This window comes from Pan paniscus, chromosome 7, assembly GCF_029289425.2.
Source record: "Pan paniscus chromosome 7, NHGRI_mPanPan1-v2.0_pri, whole genome shotgun sequence".
NCBI classification, from domain to species: domain Eukaryota; kingdom Metazoa; phylum Chordata; class Mammalia; order Primates; family Hominidae; genus Pan; species Pan paniscus.
Window position 1 is genome coordinate 157,965,666 of NC_073256.2, and position 19,561 is coordinate 157,985,226.

Here is a 19,561-nt window from a genome sequence, read left to right on the forward strand (position 1 = left end):
TTCACCATACTGGCCAGGCTGGTCTCGAACTCCTGATCTTGTGATCCGCCCACCTCGGCCTCCCAAAGTGCTGGGGTTACAGGCGTGAGCCACCGCGCCCGGCCTGTAAAGATTATTTCTGAGCCTGGTTTCTGCTCTTCTTCTACTTACGAATAACACCCGTATCACTCTGCAGCAGCACATTTGTTGAAAGATATTCTCAAGAAGTGACAACTTCTGGGCAGAAATTTTATTACTTTTTAAATAAAGCCATGATAAGGCTAAAGGTAATAAAAGAAGGTGACATTTTAATACACCCGCTCCCTCTGGGTTGACTCATCACCATCGTTCTAATTTCAGATGAGTCACTGGCTAGAGCAGAATGTTAACTGGGCCTCACTGCCATGTCTCTCTCTCACATACCCCTATAGGAACGTAATTTTCCATAGGTCTTCTTGTGGAGATGGAGTCTCATTCTGTCACCCAGGATGGAATTCGTGGCGCACTGAGATAGCTCACTTCAGCCTTGAACTCCTCAGCTCAAGCCATCTTCCTGCCTTGGCCTCTGTAGGTCTTTATAATGCTGGTGCTTACTCTAAGCTCTTGTCTGGCGGTGGTTTGTGGCTTGTGTTTAGCATGTGTACTTTGTACTTAAAGTTTGGTGGTTTCAGCAAGTTCTCGATATCCGTGTCTGGACCTAGACAAGCTAAACCCCCATCACTGAAAGCCACAACACACAGAAGGTAGTTTTTATGGATCTCAGGACGAAGCATGTGGCAGCAAACTGCTCTCTCCTCCTCAGTGAAATAGTTTCGTGTATGAGAACAGGCATGACGGACTTTACAACATGTGTGAGCTTTACTTCACCGTATGTTACTCCACCAAGGGCACCCCGGGGAGCTTACCTTGTCCCTCCCAATCGGAAGGGGCATGGCTGTGTATAGATTCTTCCTGCCGTCAAACACGGGCTTCCGATCCCCAAAGATCTGTGTTTTAAAGTGCTGGACCATGTGTTCCACGATTTCCCTGAAACAAAGACAAAAGTCGGGCAAAATGTCAATAAAATGGAGAAAATGGCATACAAGGACATTTTTCTGACGCTATTTTTTTTTTTTTTTTTTTTTGAGATGGAGTCTTCCTCTTGTGGCCCAGGCTGGAGTGCAATGGCATGATCTCAGCTCACTGCAACCTCTGCCTCCTGGGTTCAAGCAATTCTCCTCCCTTAACCTCACAAGTAGCTGGGATTAACGCCACCACGCCCGGCTAATTTTTTTTTTTTTTTTTTTTTTTTTGAGACGGAGTTTCGCTCTTGTTGCCCGGGCTGGAGTGCAGTGGCACGATCTTGGCTCACTGCAATCTACGCCTCCTGGGTTCAAGTGATTCTCCTGCCTCAGCCTCCCAAGTAGCTGGGATTACAGGTGCCGGCCACCACACTTGGCTAATTTTTGTATTTTTTTTTTTTTTAGTAGATAGAAGGTTTCATCATGTTGGCCAGGCTGGTCTCAAACTCCCAACCTCAAGTGATCCACCCGCCTTGGCCTCCCAAATGCTGGAATTACAGGCGTGAGCCACCGCACCCAGCCCTCTGATGCTATTTTTAAAGCAATTTTGCAAGACCTGTGGCTCCTTTGGGCAACATGACTTCCAACTTCTATAAAGAAGCAAACTAGACCCATGAGTGGGTTTGTGCTCGTGCATTTTAGTGAAACACGGGAGAACCTGATACACGCTGGGCACTTTATATGCCACATACAGCAGATGACAGACACTTCCAGAACCTCCGGAGCTCTGTGAAGGCACTGACGAGAAGAACAGAGCTTGTGACATTTGTGTTCCATGGAGGTAGGGTCAGGCGCCCATGCCTCTGCACAGCTACCCACTGTGCACACAGACTGACAGGTGTGGCTCAGCTCGGCTGTGGGCCTTGCTGTGGCCACTAGGATTTGCTCTGTAGCCCCAGTCAAGGGGTTTGTGAGACTGGCTTGGCCTTCTGTGCTCCTCTGATTGCCAGAAGAATGAGTCCTGGGTGCTGCTGCCCCTCCAGTCCAGCCTGACCCAGGGGCCCAGCCAAACCTCAGCCTACTTGCAGAGCCATGGTATGAGACGGATGCTTGCTGCTGGGAGAGACTGGGGTTTTGGTGTTGGGGGCTCAGGCATTCCAATGGCAGAAGGCTGCTAGATGCAAGGGAGCTGCTCTGCAGGGCTCCATGAGCAGAGATCCACCACCCCCACCCTCCACCCCCCAACCCCCACCGTGACAGAGAGGCCTCCAGAAACACACTCTGCAAACCTCCTGCTGGCCTTCAGCTCTGTTCCAAAGAGGTACCAGCTTGGCATAGTACTCTCCTGGCATTTCAGGTGCTTGTTTTATTTTATTTTATTAGAGACAGAGTCTCGCTCTATCACTGGAGTACACTGGCATGATTACTGCTCACTGCAGCCTTGACCTCCCGGGCAGAAGCAATCCTCCCATCCCAGCCTCCCAAGCAGCCGGAACTACACGCCCAGGCCACTATGCCCAGTTAATTTTTAAATTTTTTTGTAGCGATGGGGCCTCCCTTATGTTGCTCAGGCTGGTCTCGAACTCCTGGGCTCAGGCAATCCTCCTGCCTTTGCCTCCTAAAGTGCTGGGAGTACCAGCATGAGTCACTGTGCCCAGCTCAGGGGGGTTCTGAGGCATTTTGACCCAACTCACTAAATGCCTGCCCTCGCACACTATGCCTGATAAAGTGCAAATATGAAGAGCTGGGGTCCCTGCCTGCCCACAAAGGCCCATGTGAGGGAAATGCAGAGGCCCATGGGGTGCTTAACATCTTGATTTTTTACCAGGAAATGCCAGCTCAGGGGATGTGGTAAAGAGCGAGAGAGGAGTCCACCAGCAGGGTAAGGTGGGGGCGGGGGAGTCACTGACAGACTTCTGAAGGGAGGTGGGATTGGAGCGTGGCTAGAATGGTCTTTCTCTTGGGCAGAGCCTCAGTCATCTCTCAGGAAGCAAGAACCTGCCAGCTCCTTCCATTCCTTTCCCAAAAGTCGAGGCAAGCTGGCCTGGAGGGCTTTCCTTATTCAGAATGGCTTTGCTTGGTCCACCTCCAACAGCCACAGGAAGAGGGTCTCAGGGATCCAGCTAACCTGCCCTCAACACCTGCGGTCTGGGGAGTGCCCGTGGCAGATGCCCAGAGCCTCTCAGTGACATCTTTGAGGGCTCCACCAAGCTGCACCCGCCTCTGACAGTGCTGGGAGATCCAGCCTGGGCAGGGAACAGCCCCGAAGGCCGTCAGCATGGCCCCGGCATCCATCCCTGCCATGCCTACCTGGCAGCCACGGCACAATCTCCCCTGGCACCTCCCTGGCAGCCAGGGCACAATCTCACCTGGCACCTCCCTGGCAGCCAGGGCACAATCTCACCTGGCACCTCCCTGACCTGCTCTGGGCTGCCCAAGACAAGGGATGCCCTGCAGCTCTCGCAAGAGGACAGCTCATTCCTCTGCACTCTCCAAACATTACAAAGGGTCCCCAACCTTCGGAGGCCCTCATCTCCCTGGCCAGGACTGCACAATCAACTTGAGGTGCAGATGGCTCCATTGGAGGGGAAGGTGGGTTCTACTCACATTCAAAAACAAATCATTCTGGCCTAATTCAAACCTGACCTCAACAGAGTAAGACGGCACACACCCTGACTCATTTCATGAGGCTAGCAAAACCTTTAGGTTGAAACCAGACAGGAAGAGTACTAAGAAATCATGGGCCAATCACTTACAAACAGAAGCAGGAACAAGACATTAACAAGCTGAATCTACCAACATGTTCAAAAATAAATCATCATGTCAAAGTTCAGTCGATACCAGAAACAAAAGGTTGTATTTAACATTATAAAATTAATTAACATGAAACAGGTTATAAACCTAAAAGCTATAACTGAGAAATGCCTAGAAGAAAACATAACATAAAAACGTTCCTAAACCTTGGGATAGACAAAAATTTCTAAGAAATGTCCCTAAAGGAAAAATTCATAAACTAGGCTCCATTAAAATTAAAAACTTTCACCCATCTCTTAAAAAAAAAGAGAGAGAGAGGCACCATTATAAAAACGAAAAGACAAGGCCAGGCGCGGTGGCTCACGCCTATAATCTCAGCACTTTGGGAGGCAGGCGGATCACTTGGGATCAGGAGTTTGAGACCAGCCTGGCCAATATGGTGAAACCCCATCTCTACTAAAAATACAAAAAATTAGCTGGGTGTAGTGGTGGGTACCTGTAATCCCAGCAACTTGGGAGACTGAGGCGGGAGAATCGTTTGAACCCAGGAGGCGGAGGTTGCAGTAAGCCGAGATTGTGCCACTGCACTCCAGCCTGGGCATGACAGAGTGAGACTCTATCTCAAAAACAAACAAACAAAAACAAAGAGATGAGCAATCAACTGGGAGGAAATATTCCATAATCACACAGACACGCATCTAACAAAGAACGTGTATGCATAATGTATTTAGGAAAATTCTTACAACTCAGTAAGAAGATAATCCAACTTAAATGAGCAAAATATTTGACCAGACACATGGCAGAAGAGGATACACAAATGGCGGGTAAGCACATCAAAGGGTGTTCATCACTCGGCTTTAGGGAAATGGAAATGAAGCCACAGACATCCAGTAGAAAGGCTAAAATCAGAAAGGGTAACAATACCAAGAGCTGGTGAAGGCGGAGGGAAATGCTCTCTTCTACGAGGCTGATGCAACTGCTTTGGGGAAAAAGTGTGGTTTCAGTGTCTATTTACCACTCTGTCTAGCAACTTCTGACACAAGAAAAATGAAAACACACATCCACGCAAACATTTGCATACAAATGTGTATAACAGCTCCAAACTGGAAACAATTCAAATCAATGTCCATCAGCCGATGAGTGGACAAACCCATGATGCCACACCCGCACAATGCAATACTTGAATCCACCGCTACAAGCAACACGACGGGTGTCTTAGAAACACGCTTGGCGGGCCAGGTGCGGTGGCTCACACCTGTAATCCCAACACTTTGGGAGGCCGAAGCAGGTGGATCACAAGATCAGGAGATCGAGACCATCCTGACTAACACAATGAAACCCTGTCTCTACTTAAAAATACAAAAAATTAGCTGGACGTGGTGGCGGGCACCTGTAGTCCCAGCTACTCGGGAGGCTGAGGCACGAGAATGGCGTGAACCCAGGAGGCGGAGCTTGCAGTGAGCCGAGATCACATCACTGCACTCCAGCCTGGGCGACAGAGCAAGACTCCATCTCAAAAAAAAAAAAAAAAAAAAAAAAGGAAACATGCCTGGGGAACGAAGCCAGCCACCAGGAGGAACAGGTATACAATGATAATGATTCCACATATAGGAAACTCTTTGACAGGCAAAAACAATCTACACTGACAGAATGCAGGTCTGTGTTTGCCTTGGGGCAAGGGACAACACACTTAACTGCAATGGGGCAGGTGCTTTGGGGTTGTTAGCATGTCCTATTGATTGTGGTGGTTCTTACAGGAGTGTATACCTTTTTTAAAGATCATAGGCCTACATAAAGGTAATTTCAGTAAAAATCCAGAGAGGGATGTATTTTTATTTGATAGGATTTAACAAACTCATCCTAAAATAGAAGTGGAAATCTGAGGACAAAGGCTGGCAGGTATTCTTGAGGAGGAGCACCTGGAGGGAGGCCATGGCGCTGGGGCAGGCAGAGAGCTCGGGACAGAGCCCAGAGTCCAGAGCCCAGAAACAGGCCCAGGGATGGGGGTGGCAGGAGACAGAGGGCAGGACACAATTCTCAATGACTTATGGCAGGCAACCACACACACCCAGGATTCAAGGAAATACAACCGAGCCCCACTACTGGAGACACTCCTCTGGATGAACACTCACTGTTCCGAGCCCCATCCAGCACTCGGCATGATCACTCCGCTCACTGACGGTCCTGCAGGCCCGTGGAGGCGGGGTCAGGTCCAGCTCATCCTGCACACCCAGCACGGCGTGCGGCTTGGGCTGGGCGGATCTCTCAAGAGAAGGAGGCTGTCCGGTCATGCCAGTGAGGCAGTGCCCTGAGGGGCGACAATGCACACCCGTGGAGTCGGCCGGCAGACAATCCTGGCCACCACTCAGGCCTCCGCCGCCCAGAGAGAGCATCCCTGGCCACCTGCTCGCAGCCCCCGTGCCTCGGGGCCCACTGCTGAGGGTGAGGAGGGGCCGATCTTGTGTAAAGCAGAGAAAGTGGACCTCGTGGCTGTGGCAGCAGGATGGCACCTTGCTGCCTAATTCTAACACGGGGGGTCCCTTCCCTCCTCAAACACACATGACCACGTATTTGGCAGTTAATTTTCTTTCTTTGTAAAACTGTGATAAAATACAGATAACATAAAATTGACCATTTCAACTAAGTGTTCAGTTCAGCGGCATTGAGTGTGTCCATGCTGTTGTGCGACCATCACCACCCTCTGTCCACAAATGATTCTCACTTCCCCAAAGTGAAACTGTACCTGTGAGGCACTAACTTCCCAGCCAGCCCATGGAGCCACCTGGGGACCCTGCTCCCGGAGTCCCTGAATCTGGTTCTTCGTTTCGATCCAGCGCAGGCACTGGAAAGTGAGCAAGTGTCCCTGCTTCTGGAGAGCCAGCTCTGCTGGCCACCCAGGTCTCAGGCTTGCCCTTGACCTCCCAAAAAAGATGACAGCCCAGGAGTTCATTTGCATGCATTCCGTCCACCAGTGGGCCCCCAGCCTCTAAGAGAGTGACCCATGTTGAAATGAAGGAAAAGGAGAACCACGGCCAAGCTGTTAGTGCTCATTCTGCCAAGTTCTTAGCGGGGACAGCTCCCTCTTCAGTCACCACCCAGGGAAAGGGCAGCGCCAAGCAGCACCCCGCACAGGGCCGGGGCCGCCTCGCAGAAGCCGGAGCGTGTTGCTAATGCAGAGAAGCAAGTGTCTGCCCCGTTTGCCTGTTTGCCCTTTTGTCATAATTCTGAGAGGTTCCCTCTTTTACAAATGTCATCCTTTCATTAATTTCTAATTACACAGCTTTTGCCTTAATACATTCTCACCGAAAGTTTCACATAACGATAAAGCTAAAAGTCCCAGCCTGGGCAACACAGAGAGACCCCGTCTCTACAACGTATTTAAAAATTAGTGGAGTGTGGTGGTGCGCGCCTGTGGTCCCAGCTACTTGGGAGGCTGAGGTGGAAGGATTGCTTGACCTCAGGAGGTTGAGGTTGTAGTGAGCCATCACTGCGTCACTGCACTCCAGCCTGGGTAACAGAGGGAGACACTGTTTCAAAAAGAAAAAAAAAACCAAAAAGCTAAAAGTCTGTCTACAGTACCCACTCATTTCAATCCCCATTCTAAGAAGTAACCTTATCCTTTTCAAACCTATGCTTTCACATAAACACACAGCTATCCAGAAATACATTGTTTTATTATTTTTATACACATGGTATCAAACCCACACTTCTGAGGCGCCCATTTTCCTACTCTGTGTCTTTGGGATCTTTCCTCCTAACTGTATACAATGTCGCCACTAGGTCTAGAACTACAGACGCAGTAATCATGTGCTTTAGTGTTACCACCTAACCACTTGCTACTTAGTTGCCTGTGTTTCTGAGCTTGGAGGTCAGCCTGGGAGCCCCACTCCACTCCTGCTAAGCACCACACTGCATGCCCCAGCGCACTCCTCTAACCCACCACTTCCTACTGATACTTAGATGGTGTCTTTTGTTGTTCTTTTTTTTTTCAGAGTAGTCATCCTATACATCTCCTTGAGATATAGAGACTGAGAAGGAGAACGGGTGGGTCAGAGGGTACACGATGTTTCTGCTTTAATACCCGCAATACCCGCACCAGACTGTCTTGTAAAGAGGCAGGGTCCACCTGCATTCCCGTGAGTGGCTCATGCCCAGAGTCACAGAGCTCCAGGCGCAAGGCTGAGTGTGACACAGCCACGCTGCCTGGCCCCCTGCTCCACAGGCACAGGGCCATCGCATCTGCTGGTTCTTCTGGGGCCACTTGACGGAGCTCAAGACGAACAAGGAGGAAGAGGGGCAGGGGAAGGGAGAGGAGCCCACCTCCTCCTCACAGCCCACCTCCTCCTCGCAGCCCACCCGTGCTTCTTGGCACAGAGCATGGGGGCAAGGCCCACGTGACTTCAGCAAGGCTTAGGTCGTGCGGGCCTTGCCCCCATTCTTTCTCGGGGCTGGCTCAAGACTGGCTGTGTTGTGCAGCCACCTTGGTGCCCACAGCTGTACGGGACGCTCCTGGGAGGAGGGGTCTTGCTTGCACCAAACCCCACCCCGGCAGCCCCGGGAAAGGGGTGGACTATACTGCAGGGCCTGAGGGCACTGAGGCTGCTTCACTGTGTAGTTGTCAGAATGTCACAGAGGTGACTGAGGTGCAAGGGCATTTTTCTCATGGCCTTGGATAAAGCCTCTGTGTTGGACTCATTAAACATCTACCCGGGGCATTGCACAAGGTTTTGGGAACTCACGACTAAGACGCCATCCTTGCTCTCACAGAGGCTGCAGTGTGGTAAGAGAAACGGGAAGGAGATGCTGAGCAGCACGACGGAGGAGCCCAGACTCATGACGGGCTCAGGGCCCCACCTTCGTCTCCCTTTCCACTCGGAGCTCCCCTCCAGCGGCGCTGACCATGAGCACCATCCACCTCCCCACTGGGGACAGGAGCCGTGTCTGCCTCAGCCACCACTGCACCCCCAGGGCATTGCAACTGATGTGTGAGCGGGGGGTCTCAGGAACGTGGGTCATGGGAGGAGGCAGGAGGTAGGCCAGGGCTCCCACACAGGTCTTGTGAGCACAAACATTTTACTTCTGACATTTTCCTATGCTGTTTTGATTGATTATAATTTTGAGATAGGGCCTAAAGGTTCCTACGTCTAGGCAGCCACTCTCAAGCTTGCTCATAGCCTAGCAGGTTGGCCTTGGCCCCGTGCATGCAGCTCTTGCCCTGCATTTGCTGCTTACCAACTGCGTGACCTGAGCCTGGCAGGGGAAACCACAGGAGTGTAGTAGCACAGTCCTGGAAAGACATCACGTTCTCATCACCCTCAGCTTCTTTCTGGTGTCAGATAACGAAGCCTTGGCCATGCCTAGTTTCGTAAAAGAAAGCTGCTTGTGTACTGTGGTCGATGGCCTAAGGGCCTCCCTGCTACCGCACCAGTCAACAGCCCAGAAAATGTGAGCCAGGCACAGTGGCTCACACCCGTAATCCCAGCACTTTGGGAGGCCAAGGTGAGCAGACTGCTTGAGGCCAGGAGTTTGAGACCAGCCTGGGCAACATGGTGAAACCCTGTCTCTACTAAACAGGCTCACGCCTGTAATCCTAGCACTTTGAGAGGCCAAGGCAGGCAGATCACAAGACGCCAGGAGTTTGAGACCAGCCTGAGCAACATGGTGAAACCCAGTCTCTACTAAAAATGCAAAATTAGCCGGGTGTGGTGGCGCATGCCTGCAATCCCAGCTACTCCGGACGGGTAGCTGAGGCACGAGAATCGCTTGAACCCAGGAGGTGAAGGTTGCAGTGAGCCCAGATCATGCCACTGCACTCCAGCCTGGGCAACAGAGCAAGATCCTATCTCTAAAAAAAAAAAGGAAATGTGTATACTGCTTTATGCTCTCATTCTGGTTCTAGGAGTACCCCCTAAATCACAGATTCACACAGGGTTCTATCCCAGGGAAACGCAAAAACAAACCAGCAGTCCCACTGATGGAGAGCCACACAGCAGTGAGATATACTAAAAGATCTAGGAAGACCTTTAGTAAAGAAAGCTGCTTAACCCAGTGGTGCACATAGTTTTTGTTCAGAAATACATGGTTTTAGTAAGTGCATATTTAAAGAACCTCATAGAACTCTCAACATACTCTGGACATGTTGAGTGAATCCAACTGTTTAGTTTTACAGATATGAGAACTAAGTCCCCAGACATTCTCTCTCTTAGCATATTCAGAGTTCTGCAACCATCACCATGGCTTAGAACATTTTTACCACCCCAAAAATCAACACTATACTCAACAGCAGTCACTCCCCACCATTCCAGGAAAAGAAAAATTTACACAACCATTTATAATAGCATCCAAGAACATAGCATACTTTAGATTCATAGTGACCACAATAAAAAATTCAAAGGGGCTTTCTAGCAGAAATTGATAAGTTGTTTATATTTATTATTCTATATACTTGGAAAAGCAATAGATCTAGAATAGCTAAAACAGTTGTGAAGAACAACAGATTTGGAGGAATTATTTAATCGGATTTCAAGCCTTACCACTTAACTATAGTTAAAATGACCAAGAGTTCCTGGCCTAAAGACAACACAGAAGAGAATCCAGAAATAGATCCACACACATATACAGGTTGAGCACCCCTAATCTGAAAACCCCAAATCCAAAATGCTCCAAAATCTGAAACTTTATGAGCACCAACATGACGCTCAAAGGAAATGCTCATTGGAGCATTTTGGGTGTCAGGTTTTCAGATCTGCAATGCTCAACTGGTAAGCATAACGGAAATATTCCAAAATTCAAATAAATAAATAAATAAATGAAAACTTGAAACACTTCTAGTCCTAAGCATTTTCAGTAAGGGATACTCAACCTGTACAATCAAATTATTTTTTTCAAAGGTCAACAGGTAAATCAGTGGGGAAAGAAAAGTATTTTCAACAGACCCTTACCTCACACCATACATAAAAATTAATTCAAGATGGATCGTGGACTAAATATGCAAGCAAAAACTATAATTCTAAAATAAAAACAGGAGAATATCTTTATGATCCCTAGGTAGGCAAAAATTTCCTAGAGAGAATACACTATGTAACAGCTATTTTTAAAAATTTATAAATTGGACTTCAACAAAACTAAAAAGTTCTACTCATTAAAAGAAAGACACCATCAGGAAGGTGAGATGACAAACTTTGGACTAGGAGAAAATATTCCCAGTATAGACTTGTATGATGGTGATTTTTAGGTGCCAATGTGTCTAGATTAAAGAATAATCCAGAGAACTGGTAAAGCTTGACTTCTGGGCATGTCTGTGTGGCTGCTTCCAGAGGAGACTGCGTGTTAGTCAGGGACCAGGTGGGGATCTGCCCCCAGTGTGGGTAGTGCCATCCAATCAGCTGGGGGCACAGACAGAAAAAAAAGGAGAGAAAGAGTGATTTCTTCTCTCCCTCCTGGGGCTGGGGCACTGTCTTCCTCCTGCCTCGGACATCAGAACTTCAGGCTCCCTTGGCCTTTGGGCTCTAGGACTTATAGCAGCAGCCCTGTGGGTTCCAGGTCTTTGGCTTCCCTGATTATAAGGCTTTCAGACTTGGCCTGAGCCCCGCTACTGACACTCCAGGGTCTCCAGCTTGTAAATGGCCTGCTGTGGGACATCTTAGCCTCTACAATCATGTGAGCCAATTCCCCTAATAAATCCCCTCTCATATCTACAGATATATGTACAGTCATGCGTGGCTTAACCATGGGGATATGGCCTGAGAAATTCACTCAGGCGATTTCATTGCAGTGTGAACATCATAGAGTATATTTACATATACCCAGGAGGTAGAGTCTACCACACACCTAGGCGGCAAACCTGTACAGCACACGACTGCTGAACACGGCAGGCAATTGTAACACCATGGTAAGGATGTGTACATCTACATATACCTAGGTCGGGCCCAGTGGCTCATGCCTGTAATCCCAGCACTCTGAGAGGCTGAAGCAGGCAGATCACTTGAGGTCAGGAGTTCAAGAGTAGCCTGGCCAATATGGTGAAATCCTGTCTCTACTAAAAATACAAAAAATTAGCCAGGTGTGGTGGCAGGTGCCTGTAATCCCAGCTACTCGGGAGGATGAGGCAGGAGAATCGCTTGAACCCAGGAGGTGGAGACTACAGTGAACTGAGTTCATGCCACTGGACTCCAGGGTGACAGAGCAAGACTCCATCTCAAAAGAAAAAATAAAAAAATCTAAACTCAGAAAGGGTAGCGCATTGCTCTACTACGTTACGTGGGCTATGATTTCAGCTCCCTTACAATCTTTTGGGACCACGGTGGTATATGTGTCTGTCACTGGCCAAACGTTGTCATGCGGTACATGACTGTATCTCTATCCTATTGGTTCTGTCGCTCCGGAGGATGCTTACAAATGCAATGTACATCTAGAATATACTAAAAACTCTCACGGATCAATAACAAAAAGACAAGAAACTCAGTAAAAAAAAACAAAACAAAACAGGCAAAATACTTCAACACTTTGCTGGAAATAATATATCGCTTAATCGATGAAAATAATATATAAACACATGGAAAGATGCTCAGCTCATCAGGTACCAGAGAAATGAAAATTAACCACAATGAGAAACCACTACTCACCCACCGAAACACACAAAAAAACACGCCTGACCACACCGCGTGCTGGTGGGGGTGGGTGGCCTCGGAAACACTCAGCGGAGCTGACGGGAGGAAAACGTGACGGGAGCATGGGAACACCATTTATTTGGCAGGTTCACATGCAGCTAAACGCACAGCTGCCCTTCGGCCCAGCAATTCTACTCCTAGGTATTTATTTAAGAGAGACGAAAACACCTCCACAAAAAGAACTTCAACAAGGACGTTCACAGCAGTCTTATTCATAATGGCCACAGCCTAGACTGCCCATGTGTTTAAAAGGAAGATGAAAAACAGACTACGAAATAGGCAATAGAGTATTCTTTAGCAATAAAAATAAGCTACAAATACACACAATGGCGCAGGTGGGTCTCATAAATTCTGCTGAGTAAAAGCAGTCGGGATTGAGGGTGTGTCACTATACAGACCTGGAAACTAATGTATGTGACACACATCAGAATGCCGTGACTTTAGGGGCTGGGGGTAACCGGAAGAGGGTATGAGGCAACTTTCTAGGGTGATCAGTATATACATTTGTTGAAATTCTTCCAGTTGTGCATTTACGATGTATGTATTTCACTATCCTGAAACTGTGTCTCAATACAAAAACTTGGTATATATTTATATATATATTTTTTTCAATCCGTAGGTTTGACTCTGAAAAACTGTTTTTGAAAAGCAAATGCAGCTGAAACGTTCTGGAAAAAACCCAGATGGATCTGCTGAGAATTTCAGAGTTGATTAGTTTAAATGCCGTGTCTGTCCGCGCAGACCACTTACACAGGTCATGAAGGATGAAACGTAATACCTGTTAACTCTCCTCGGGCACTTCTCTGGCTTGATATCCAATTCATAATGATAGATGTCAATTTTGGGGATGTCCATTTCGAAGAAATTGGCCTGTAATTTGATTGTTCTCCCGGAGGTCCCAAAGTCGGGTCTAGGTGGAGGCTTGAAGGCATATCCTTGGATGGGGGGCGGCGGCGCAGGAGGTGCAAGTGCTGGAATGGCAGAGAGAACACCCATTAACGGGGGAGCAGGCTTGCTCTGCGGCCCTTCCCATCCCGCGGCCCCAAGCCACTATATGCCCCCCTCTGCCGTTTCCATTCACGTCCAGGCCAATATTGCATTCCACAGAGGAGGCGTCTCAACGTCAAGCCAATAATGTACTTAAAATGTATCATAACAACTCATTGGTGATCAAACTTGCTATGTCCATTCCTGTTCTTTCTTCCTGTCTCAGACACTGGAGAGATGAGGCAGCATGAATTACTAGCACGGGAGACAAGGCAAAGAGCCCAAAAGTGTCAAGGCGGTGCCCCTCCCTTGCTGCTGCTTAAACCGCTCGTTTACTCAGGAAGCGCTTTTTACTATGCATAAGCGGCAGAAACTTCATCCCAACTCAAGTTTTCAGTGGCTCCATATTAGTAAAGTTCAAAATGTAGATTTACAAAAATAAACATTTTTCAATAATAGAACGCTTTCAATTTTCACTCAAATGTCTGTTTAAAAAAAAGACAACCCTTCTCCATTTAAAAAAAATCACATGTACTTCAATCCCTATTGACATTCACTGGAAAGAAAAAGAACTCTACTAAAAATAATATGAGCTGTTCTTACTGTATTTCTGACCTAGAAAAACTCAGAGACTCCTTGAATTATTTGTTTTTTTGTTTGTTTGTTTCCTATGAGAAAACTAACATGCTTTCAAGGTTATTAAACTCACTGAGTTACACCATTTGGAAATGGTCATGGCAGCATGGCCTTCCACCAAGTCGCCATGACTTCATAGATGACACATCTACAGACTTCCACGACACTCCACCCTTCAATGGCACTCAGCGGGTGCCCCTGTGGGCTGGGCACCATGCCCTGGGCCAAGGCTACAAAAATAAAGTCAGGCTGGGTGCAGTGGCTCACACCTATAATCCCAGCACTTTGGGAGGCTGAGGCGGGTAGATTACCTGAGGTCAGGAGTTTGAGACCAGCCTGGCCAACATGGTGAAACCCTATCTCTACTAAAAATACAAAAATTATCTGGATGTGGTGGCACGTGCCTGTAGTCCCAGCTACTCAGGAGGCTGAGGCAGGAGAACCGCTTGAATGCGGAGGTTGCAGTGAGCCGAGATCATGCCACTGCACTCCAGCCTGGGTGACAGAGCGAGACTCCATCTCTAAATAAATAAATAAAACAAACAAACAAACTGAGTCCTCAAGCAGCGCCCATGCTGACACCAGGGACAGTTTCCAGGTGTCAGTCATCCACAGGATGACGTCTGATGACTTTTCATAAGCTCAGCAGCTCACCAAGATCCTTCCCAGCAAGGACCCTGACCGTGACAGGGAGTGGACATCACAGTCCAGGTGGGTTCAGTGGAGACAGCCACTCCCTTGAGGACCGACTGAGCTTCTCTCTACGCCACACCGGAGTAGAACAAAGCGCTTGCCAACACGTGGCCCTGTTCTCAGGTGGCTCCAACCACCCAGTGAGACGGCTCCCAGGAAACGTCTAGGACAGAGCCCGGGAATCCGGCCCTGTGGCCAATCTCGATTTCAGGGTCGGGCACGCTCCTCTCGGGGAGGAGAGTCACTGTCCTTCGGTGACTCCCAGCTTACAAGGTGCTCATGCAGTTACTTAACCGAGCCTCACAACCATACCACAAAGGGGCACACCGCTGGCTGCAAGAAGGTTTTGGGCTGGAACACGAGCTACTTGCAGGTGAAGCAAAGCTGCCGGGCCGGCTCCAAACCAGGCCCCTCCACCAGGCCCCCAAGCAGAGTCCAGGCACAGACGCAGCTCGGGCCCAGGGCTCAGGCTGACCCTATTTCTCCTAAGAAGGCTTCCCCGAGACTACCTGCTCTGCAACACCTGGCATGGGAGGCGGGAAACCTGCACGCAGCCTGGTACTAACCCCTGTGAATAAAGGCAATGGGAAAACACAGCGGTAATCCATAAAATATGCAATTTCCTAAGATAGTTCTTTCTTGCTTCTAGCTTTCAATAATGAAAATACTGATACTTCACGTGAAGGCACGTGGAATATAAAATTACAAGTTAAAGATGTAAAAGTTTTCCAGGCAGAGGGGCCAGGGAAGGTCCACCTTCCCGTACCTTCAGGAAGGCAACTCCACTGCCAAGGACGCCTCTGCAGGCCTGAGACCTTGCGGTGCCTGAAATCTACTCTGATCACTCACAGGGAGTCCCACATGTAAGCTGCAGATACAAGCTGGAGGATCAAAGCCAAAGCGTGCAAGAGCAGACAGAGCAGAAGTGTGCAGACACAACCCCCATGCACGAGGAAGATGGGGATGACAAGAAGGGCACTGGATGCCCACCCTGGGCTGTGAGCCCCTGGCCCCGACAGGTGAATAATGCACCAAGGTGTGGACCACATGTACAAGAGGCCACAAGACACGGATGGGCCACATACGCACTTGTCACATTTGACACGGATGGTTCCAAAAGGGAATTCTAACACCACCTAGGGATGCACTCTCCATGTGCTCTCTGTTAAAGAAACGAAAGCCCACAAGGAGGAGACATCTGGGATGCCTTCACCAAGAAGATGCCACCACACTGGCATTCATGGAGCAGGTCCTGGCTCCCACTGCCTGTCCAACAGCCGAGTCCCAAATCCCTGGCCTGCATCCAAGACTCGACCTCACCTCCCCACTACTTCCAGGCCCACTGGAAGCAGCCATCCTCCCCCATCTCCTCCATCCTCCAAGGATGCTCCAAGGAGTAATCGAGGTTCCACCTCTCCGTGGACGCTCTCTCCAGACACCCCACGGGCACCTCCTCCCCAGGCCACAGGTGGCATGCCCTGCCACATGTCCTACACGGCAACTAACCAGTCTTATTTTAAATGGGCTTCCAGTTGCTTCCATAAGTGTTAGTCTTGTCTCTGCATTGAAGGTTGAAACCTTTGGGAACAGAAAGGCAAATCCTTTCATTCAGGAATCCCAGGATTCTAGCACAGCACACCTCAGTCACACTGCAGGCTCGGCTCCAGATTGCCACAATAAAGCAGGTCACACCAATGCTTTGGTGTCCCAGTGCATATAAAAGTTGTTTGCACTATACTGTAGTCTACCAAGTGTGTAATAGCATTGTGTGTAAATAATGTACATATCTTAATTTAAAAATATTTTATTGCTTAAAAAATGCTGACAGAGACACTAAGTGAGCACATGTTACTGGAAGAATGGCGCCAAAAGAGTTCCTCAGCCTACTACAAACATTCCATTTGTGAGGGAAGGAGGGAGGGAGTAAAGAAGGGAGTGAGGCAGGGAGGGAGAGAGGGAGGGAGGGAGGGAGGGAGGAAAGGAGGAAGGGAAGGAAGGAGGAAAGGAGGGAGGGAGGGAGGGAAGGAAGGAAGGAAAAAAGCATACATTCTTTGTGCAGGGCAATAAAGTAAGGTGTACCTGTGGTTGGAAGGGACCTCAGCTGCTCCTGGGAGGGGCGATGGCTCCCGGGGGCCCAGGGCTGGCGGGCCCTCTGCACTTAAGGCCATACCCATTCCTTAGAGAGCGAGTTCGGAGGGCAAGGCCCGGAACCCAGCGCAGCGTCATGTACACAGCCGTGCCGTGTTCACTGAATCGGCATCACTCAGCACATTTGTTTAAGATTCCATTTTTAGAGCCGCATCTCACACAGTGAAAGGGAAAAATAGTGAATGAGTAATCGGCTTCCTGTGTGAGCAACTGGGTCACGGGGAACAAAAAATTTCAGTATACACAGCGGACGTCAGCAGAGGTGGGCGGCAGGCGAGCCTCCTGCAGGAGCAGGTGGTCCCCTGAAGAAACTCCTTTCGGAGTTGGCTCCTCCCCGACTTTTCAGGGAGGGATGTGGAGCAGACTCTGTGCCACCTGCCCTGAGGGCCATCTAAGTAAGGGACAGGGATGGGGGAAAGTTGGTGCATGAAGAATAAAGTGCAGGCCTGCCAGGATTCCCCGCAGACGTGTACCCTGAGGTGGGGAGAGCAGCTGCAGAAATTCAGAGTCATTAAATAAATGAATAGCCCAGCTCTTCCGTGAAGCCGCTTTGGCTACCGGCGAGTGAACCACAGGCCCGGGTCAGCACCCATAGGCTGCGCAGCTGCCACCTGAGCTTGGGTGGCAGCCTCGCTGTGAGGCTGGCACAGGGGCCCATGGCTGTCTCCTAGGAAGCCGGCCCAGTGCTCAGCACCCATGAATCAGGGGATGTAAACGGTTAAACATCTGCCACCCAAATGACACGCAAAGCTGTTTCCAGAGCTCCAAAGTGAGTCATTATTCAAAGCCATGCTTCCCGATGGTCCTCCTAGAACTCTGCATTCATTACACTGGGCATCAGCCAGAAAATGTGCAGGCCAAAGAAAGTGAGAAGGATAGCTCAGGGCTGCTAAACACTTCTGTGCCATACCCTGGGCCAAGCCAGCTGCAGACATGGTCTCTGTGATGCCAGGACAGGATGCCCTGGTCAGGCAATGGCACAGCAGCCACCGAGATCCGTGCCGTCAGCACGAGCCGCAGAACAGGACGGAGTGATGGCTCAGTGAGTACAGACCAGAGAGTAGATGCTATCAAGCTGTACTCTCCTGCTAAAATCAGGACACGAGGGTGACAACTCACCTGTTGTCTACACAAGCAAGCCTCCCTTATGGCCACCCAAGTTGATGCTAAACACAGTCATGGCAGCTTTTTTGGTGAAATGGACAGAGACGGTCTCAGAATGTGTGCTGGGAATGCAGACGGAACATCTGCTCCTGTTAGCCGGAGTGCAGACAACTGTATGCTGTCTCCCATGCCAGGCCCGGGCCACCAATGAGCCCACGGTGAGCCAAAGTCAAAGCCTCACCCAGCCCACGTTCACAGAGACGCGTCTGGCCCAGGCGTCACAGCTGTGCAGGGATGGCTGGAGCTGGGTCCCCAGCTGATGCGTTCTACCCCCTCCCCCCGGTCTGACTCCCAAACTGGGGCAAACTGACCTCGACAGGGGCTCTGGAGCCCCCCAGATCTGTGAGGACACACCAAAAGTCAAATGTGACAAGACGGGGAGGAAAAGGAACCCTCGCACTTTGGGGGTCCCAGGTCCCTGGCCACAGAACCTGCCCAAACACGGACGCCGAGGAAGCGGAGGCACAGATGGGGGTCCCAGGTCCCTGGCCACAGAACCCATCCAAATATGGATACCAAGGAAGCAGAGGCACAGATGGGGGTCCCAGGTTTCTGGCCACAAAACCTGTCCGAAAATGGACGCCGAGGAAGCGGAGGCACAAACATGCCCCACGGTGGAAGGGAGTCAACAGAACCCACCTCGCTGGCCACCGGTCACCCACCTCCACAGGGGAGGCTGCTCCTGCCTCTAGCCAGAGCTCTGCATCAGGAAGGAAGAGTGCACCCTCCAGCCCTGAGCAGGAGCCACTGCATCAGTGCTCCTCGGAACCAGGGGCATCGTCTCAGGAGCCAGCTGATGCCACCAAGGGGGTCTCAATGTGGCAACAGGGAGTGGGTGCACAGGCTCAGAGAAGACGTTCCGGGGAACGCGGGCCATGACCAGAGCCCTAGGCCCCCTTTGCCCTGGGGACAGATCCTGCTGCAGCCTCAGGACCTCATGGGTCCCAGCTTAGGAAACGGCCCCTACCCTCCTCCTGTGGGCATGGGGACACAGGATGTAGCCATCCACCACTGCTCCCTGGCTGCATCCGCACCCTGACAAGGAGCTTTTGCCTTCACTCCCTTGGGCCCATGGGAAGCCTGGGTCGGAATGAAGGAGGGAAGGAAGCTCTGGGTGCAGCCCCGGGTGGGGGCAGTCCTCACAGCGGGGGCAGCGGAGCTGTCCTCAGCAGCATCTTCGCACTTCTGTTGAGCACTTCTGTGTTCTGCAGGCGCGGTTCCTGGAAGGCTTTCGTTTCTGTTCTCCCTGAGTAGAAATTATTGGAGCATTTCCAACCTGTCTCAGCCTGGTTCTTGGCAACACCAAAAGAATGGGCCATGGGAGGCAACGTGAGCAGGGGAGCAGTCACCCCAAAGGCAGGGGCTGTAGAAGGTGCTGGGCAAGGAGAGCAGGGAGAACCCCCCCCCCAGGGAAGACTGGAATGCTGCTGCTGAGGCCGATGCAGGCAGCCTGCGCCTCCAGATCAGACTGATGATCACCCCTAAACCACTTGCTCCCCTCTTTTGGTTTAATGAGTAATAGCCTGAAAA

The 19,561-nt window shown here is 50.1% G+C and overlaps 1 protein-coding gene across 4 annotated transcripts in view; it reads right to left on the minus strand.

Moving 5' to 3' along the window:
• AGO2 (argonaute RISC catalytic component 2) overlaps window positions 1-19,561 on the minus strand; it is a 116,144-nt gene that overhangs the window by 51,755 nt on the left and 44,828 nt on the right. For 2 of the 4 annotated variants that reach the window (XM_034966651.4, XM_034966652.3), the window contains 2 exons: window positions 13,182-13,374; window positions 885-1,005 (listed from right to left, as the gene is read on the minus strand). In XM_034966651.4, the coding sequence (XP_034822542.1) occupies window positions 885-1,005; window positions 13,182-13,374 (314 nt within the window). Of the gene's footprint in view, window positions 1-884; window positions 1,006-13,181; window positions 13,375-16,225; window positions 16,248-16,798; window positions 16,917-19,561 lie in introns of those variants that run through there. The other 2 variants (XM_034966653.3, XM_063606924.1) reach the window with 2 other exon arrangements.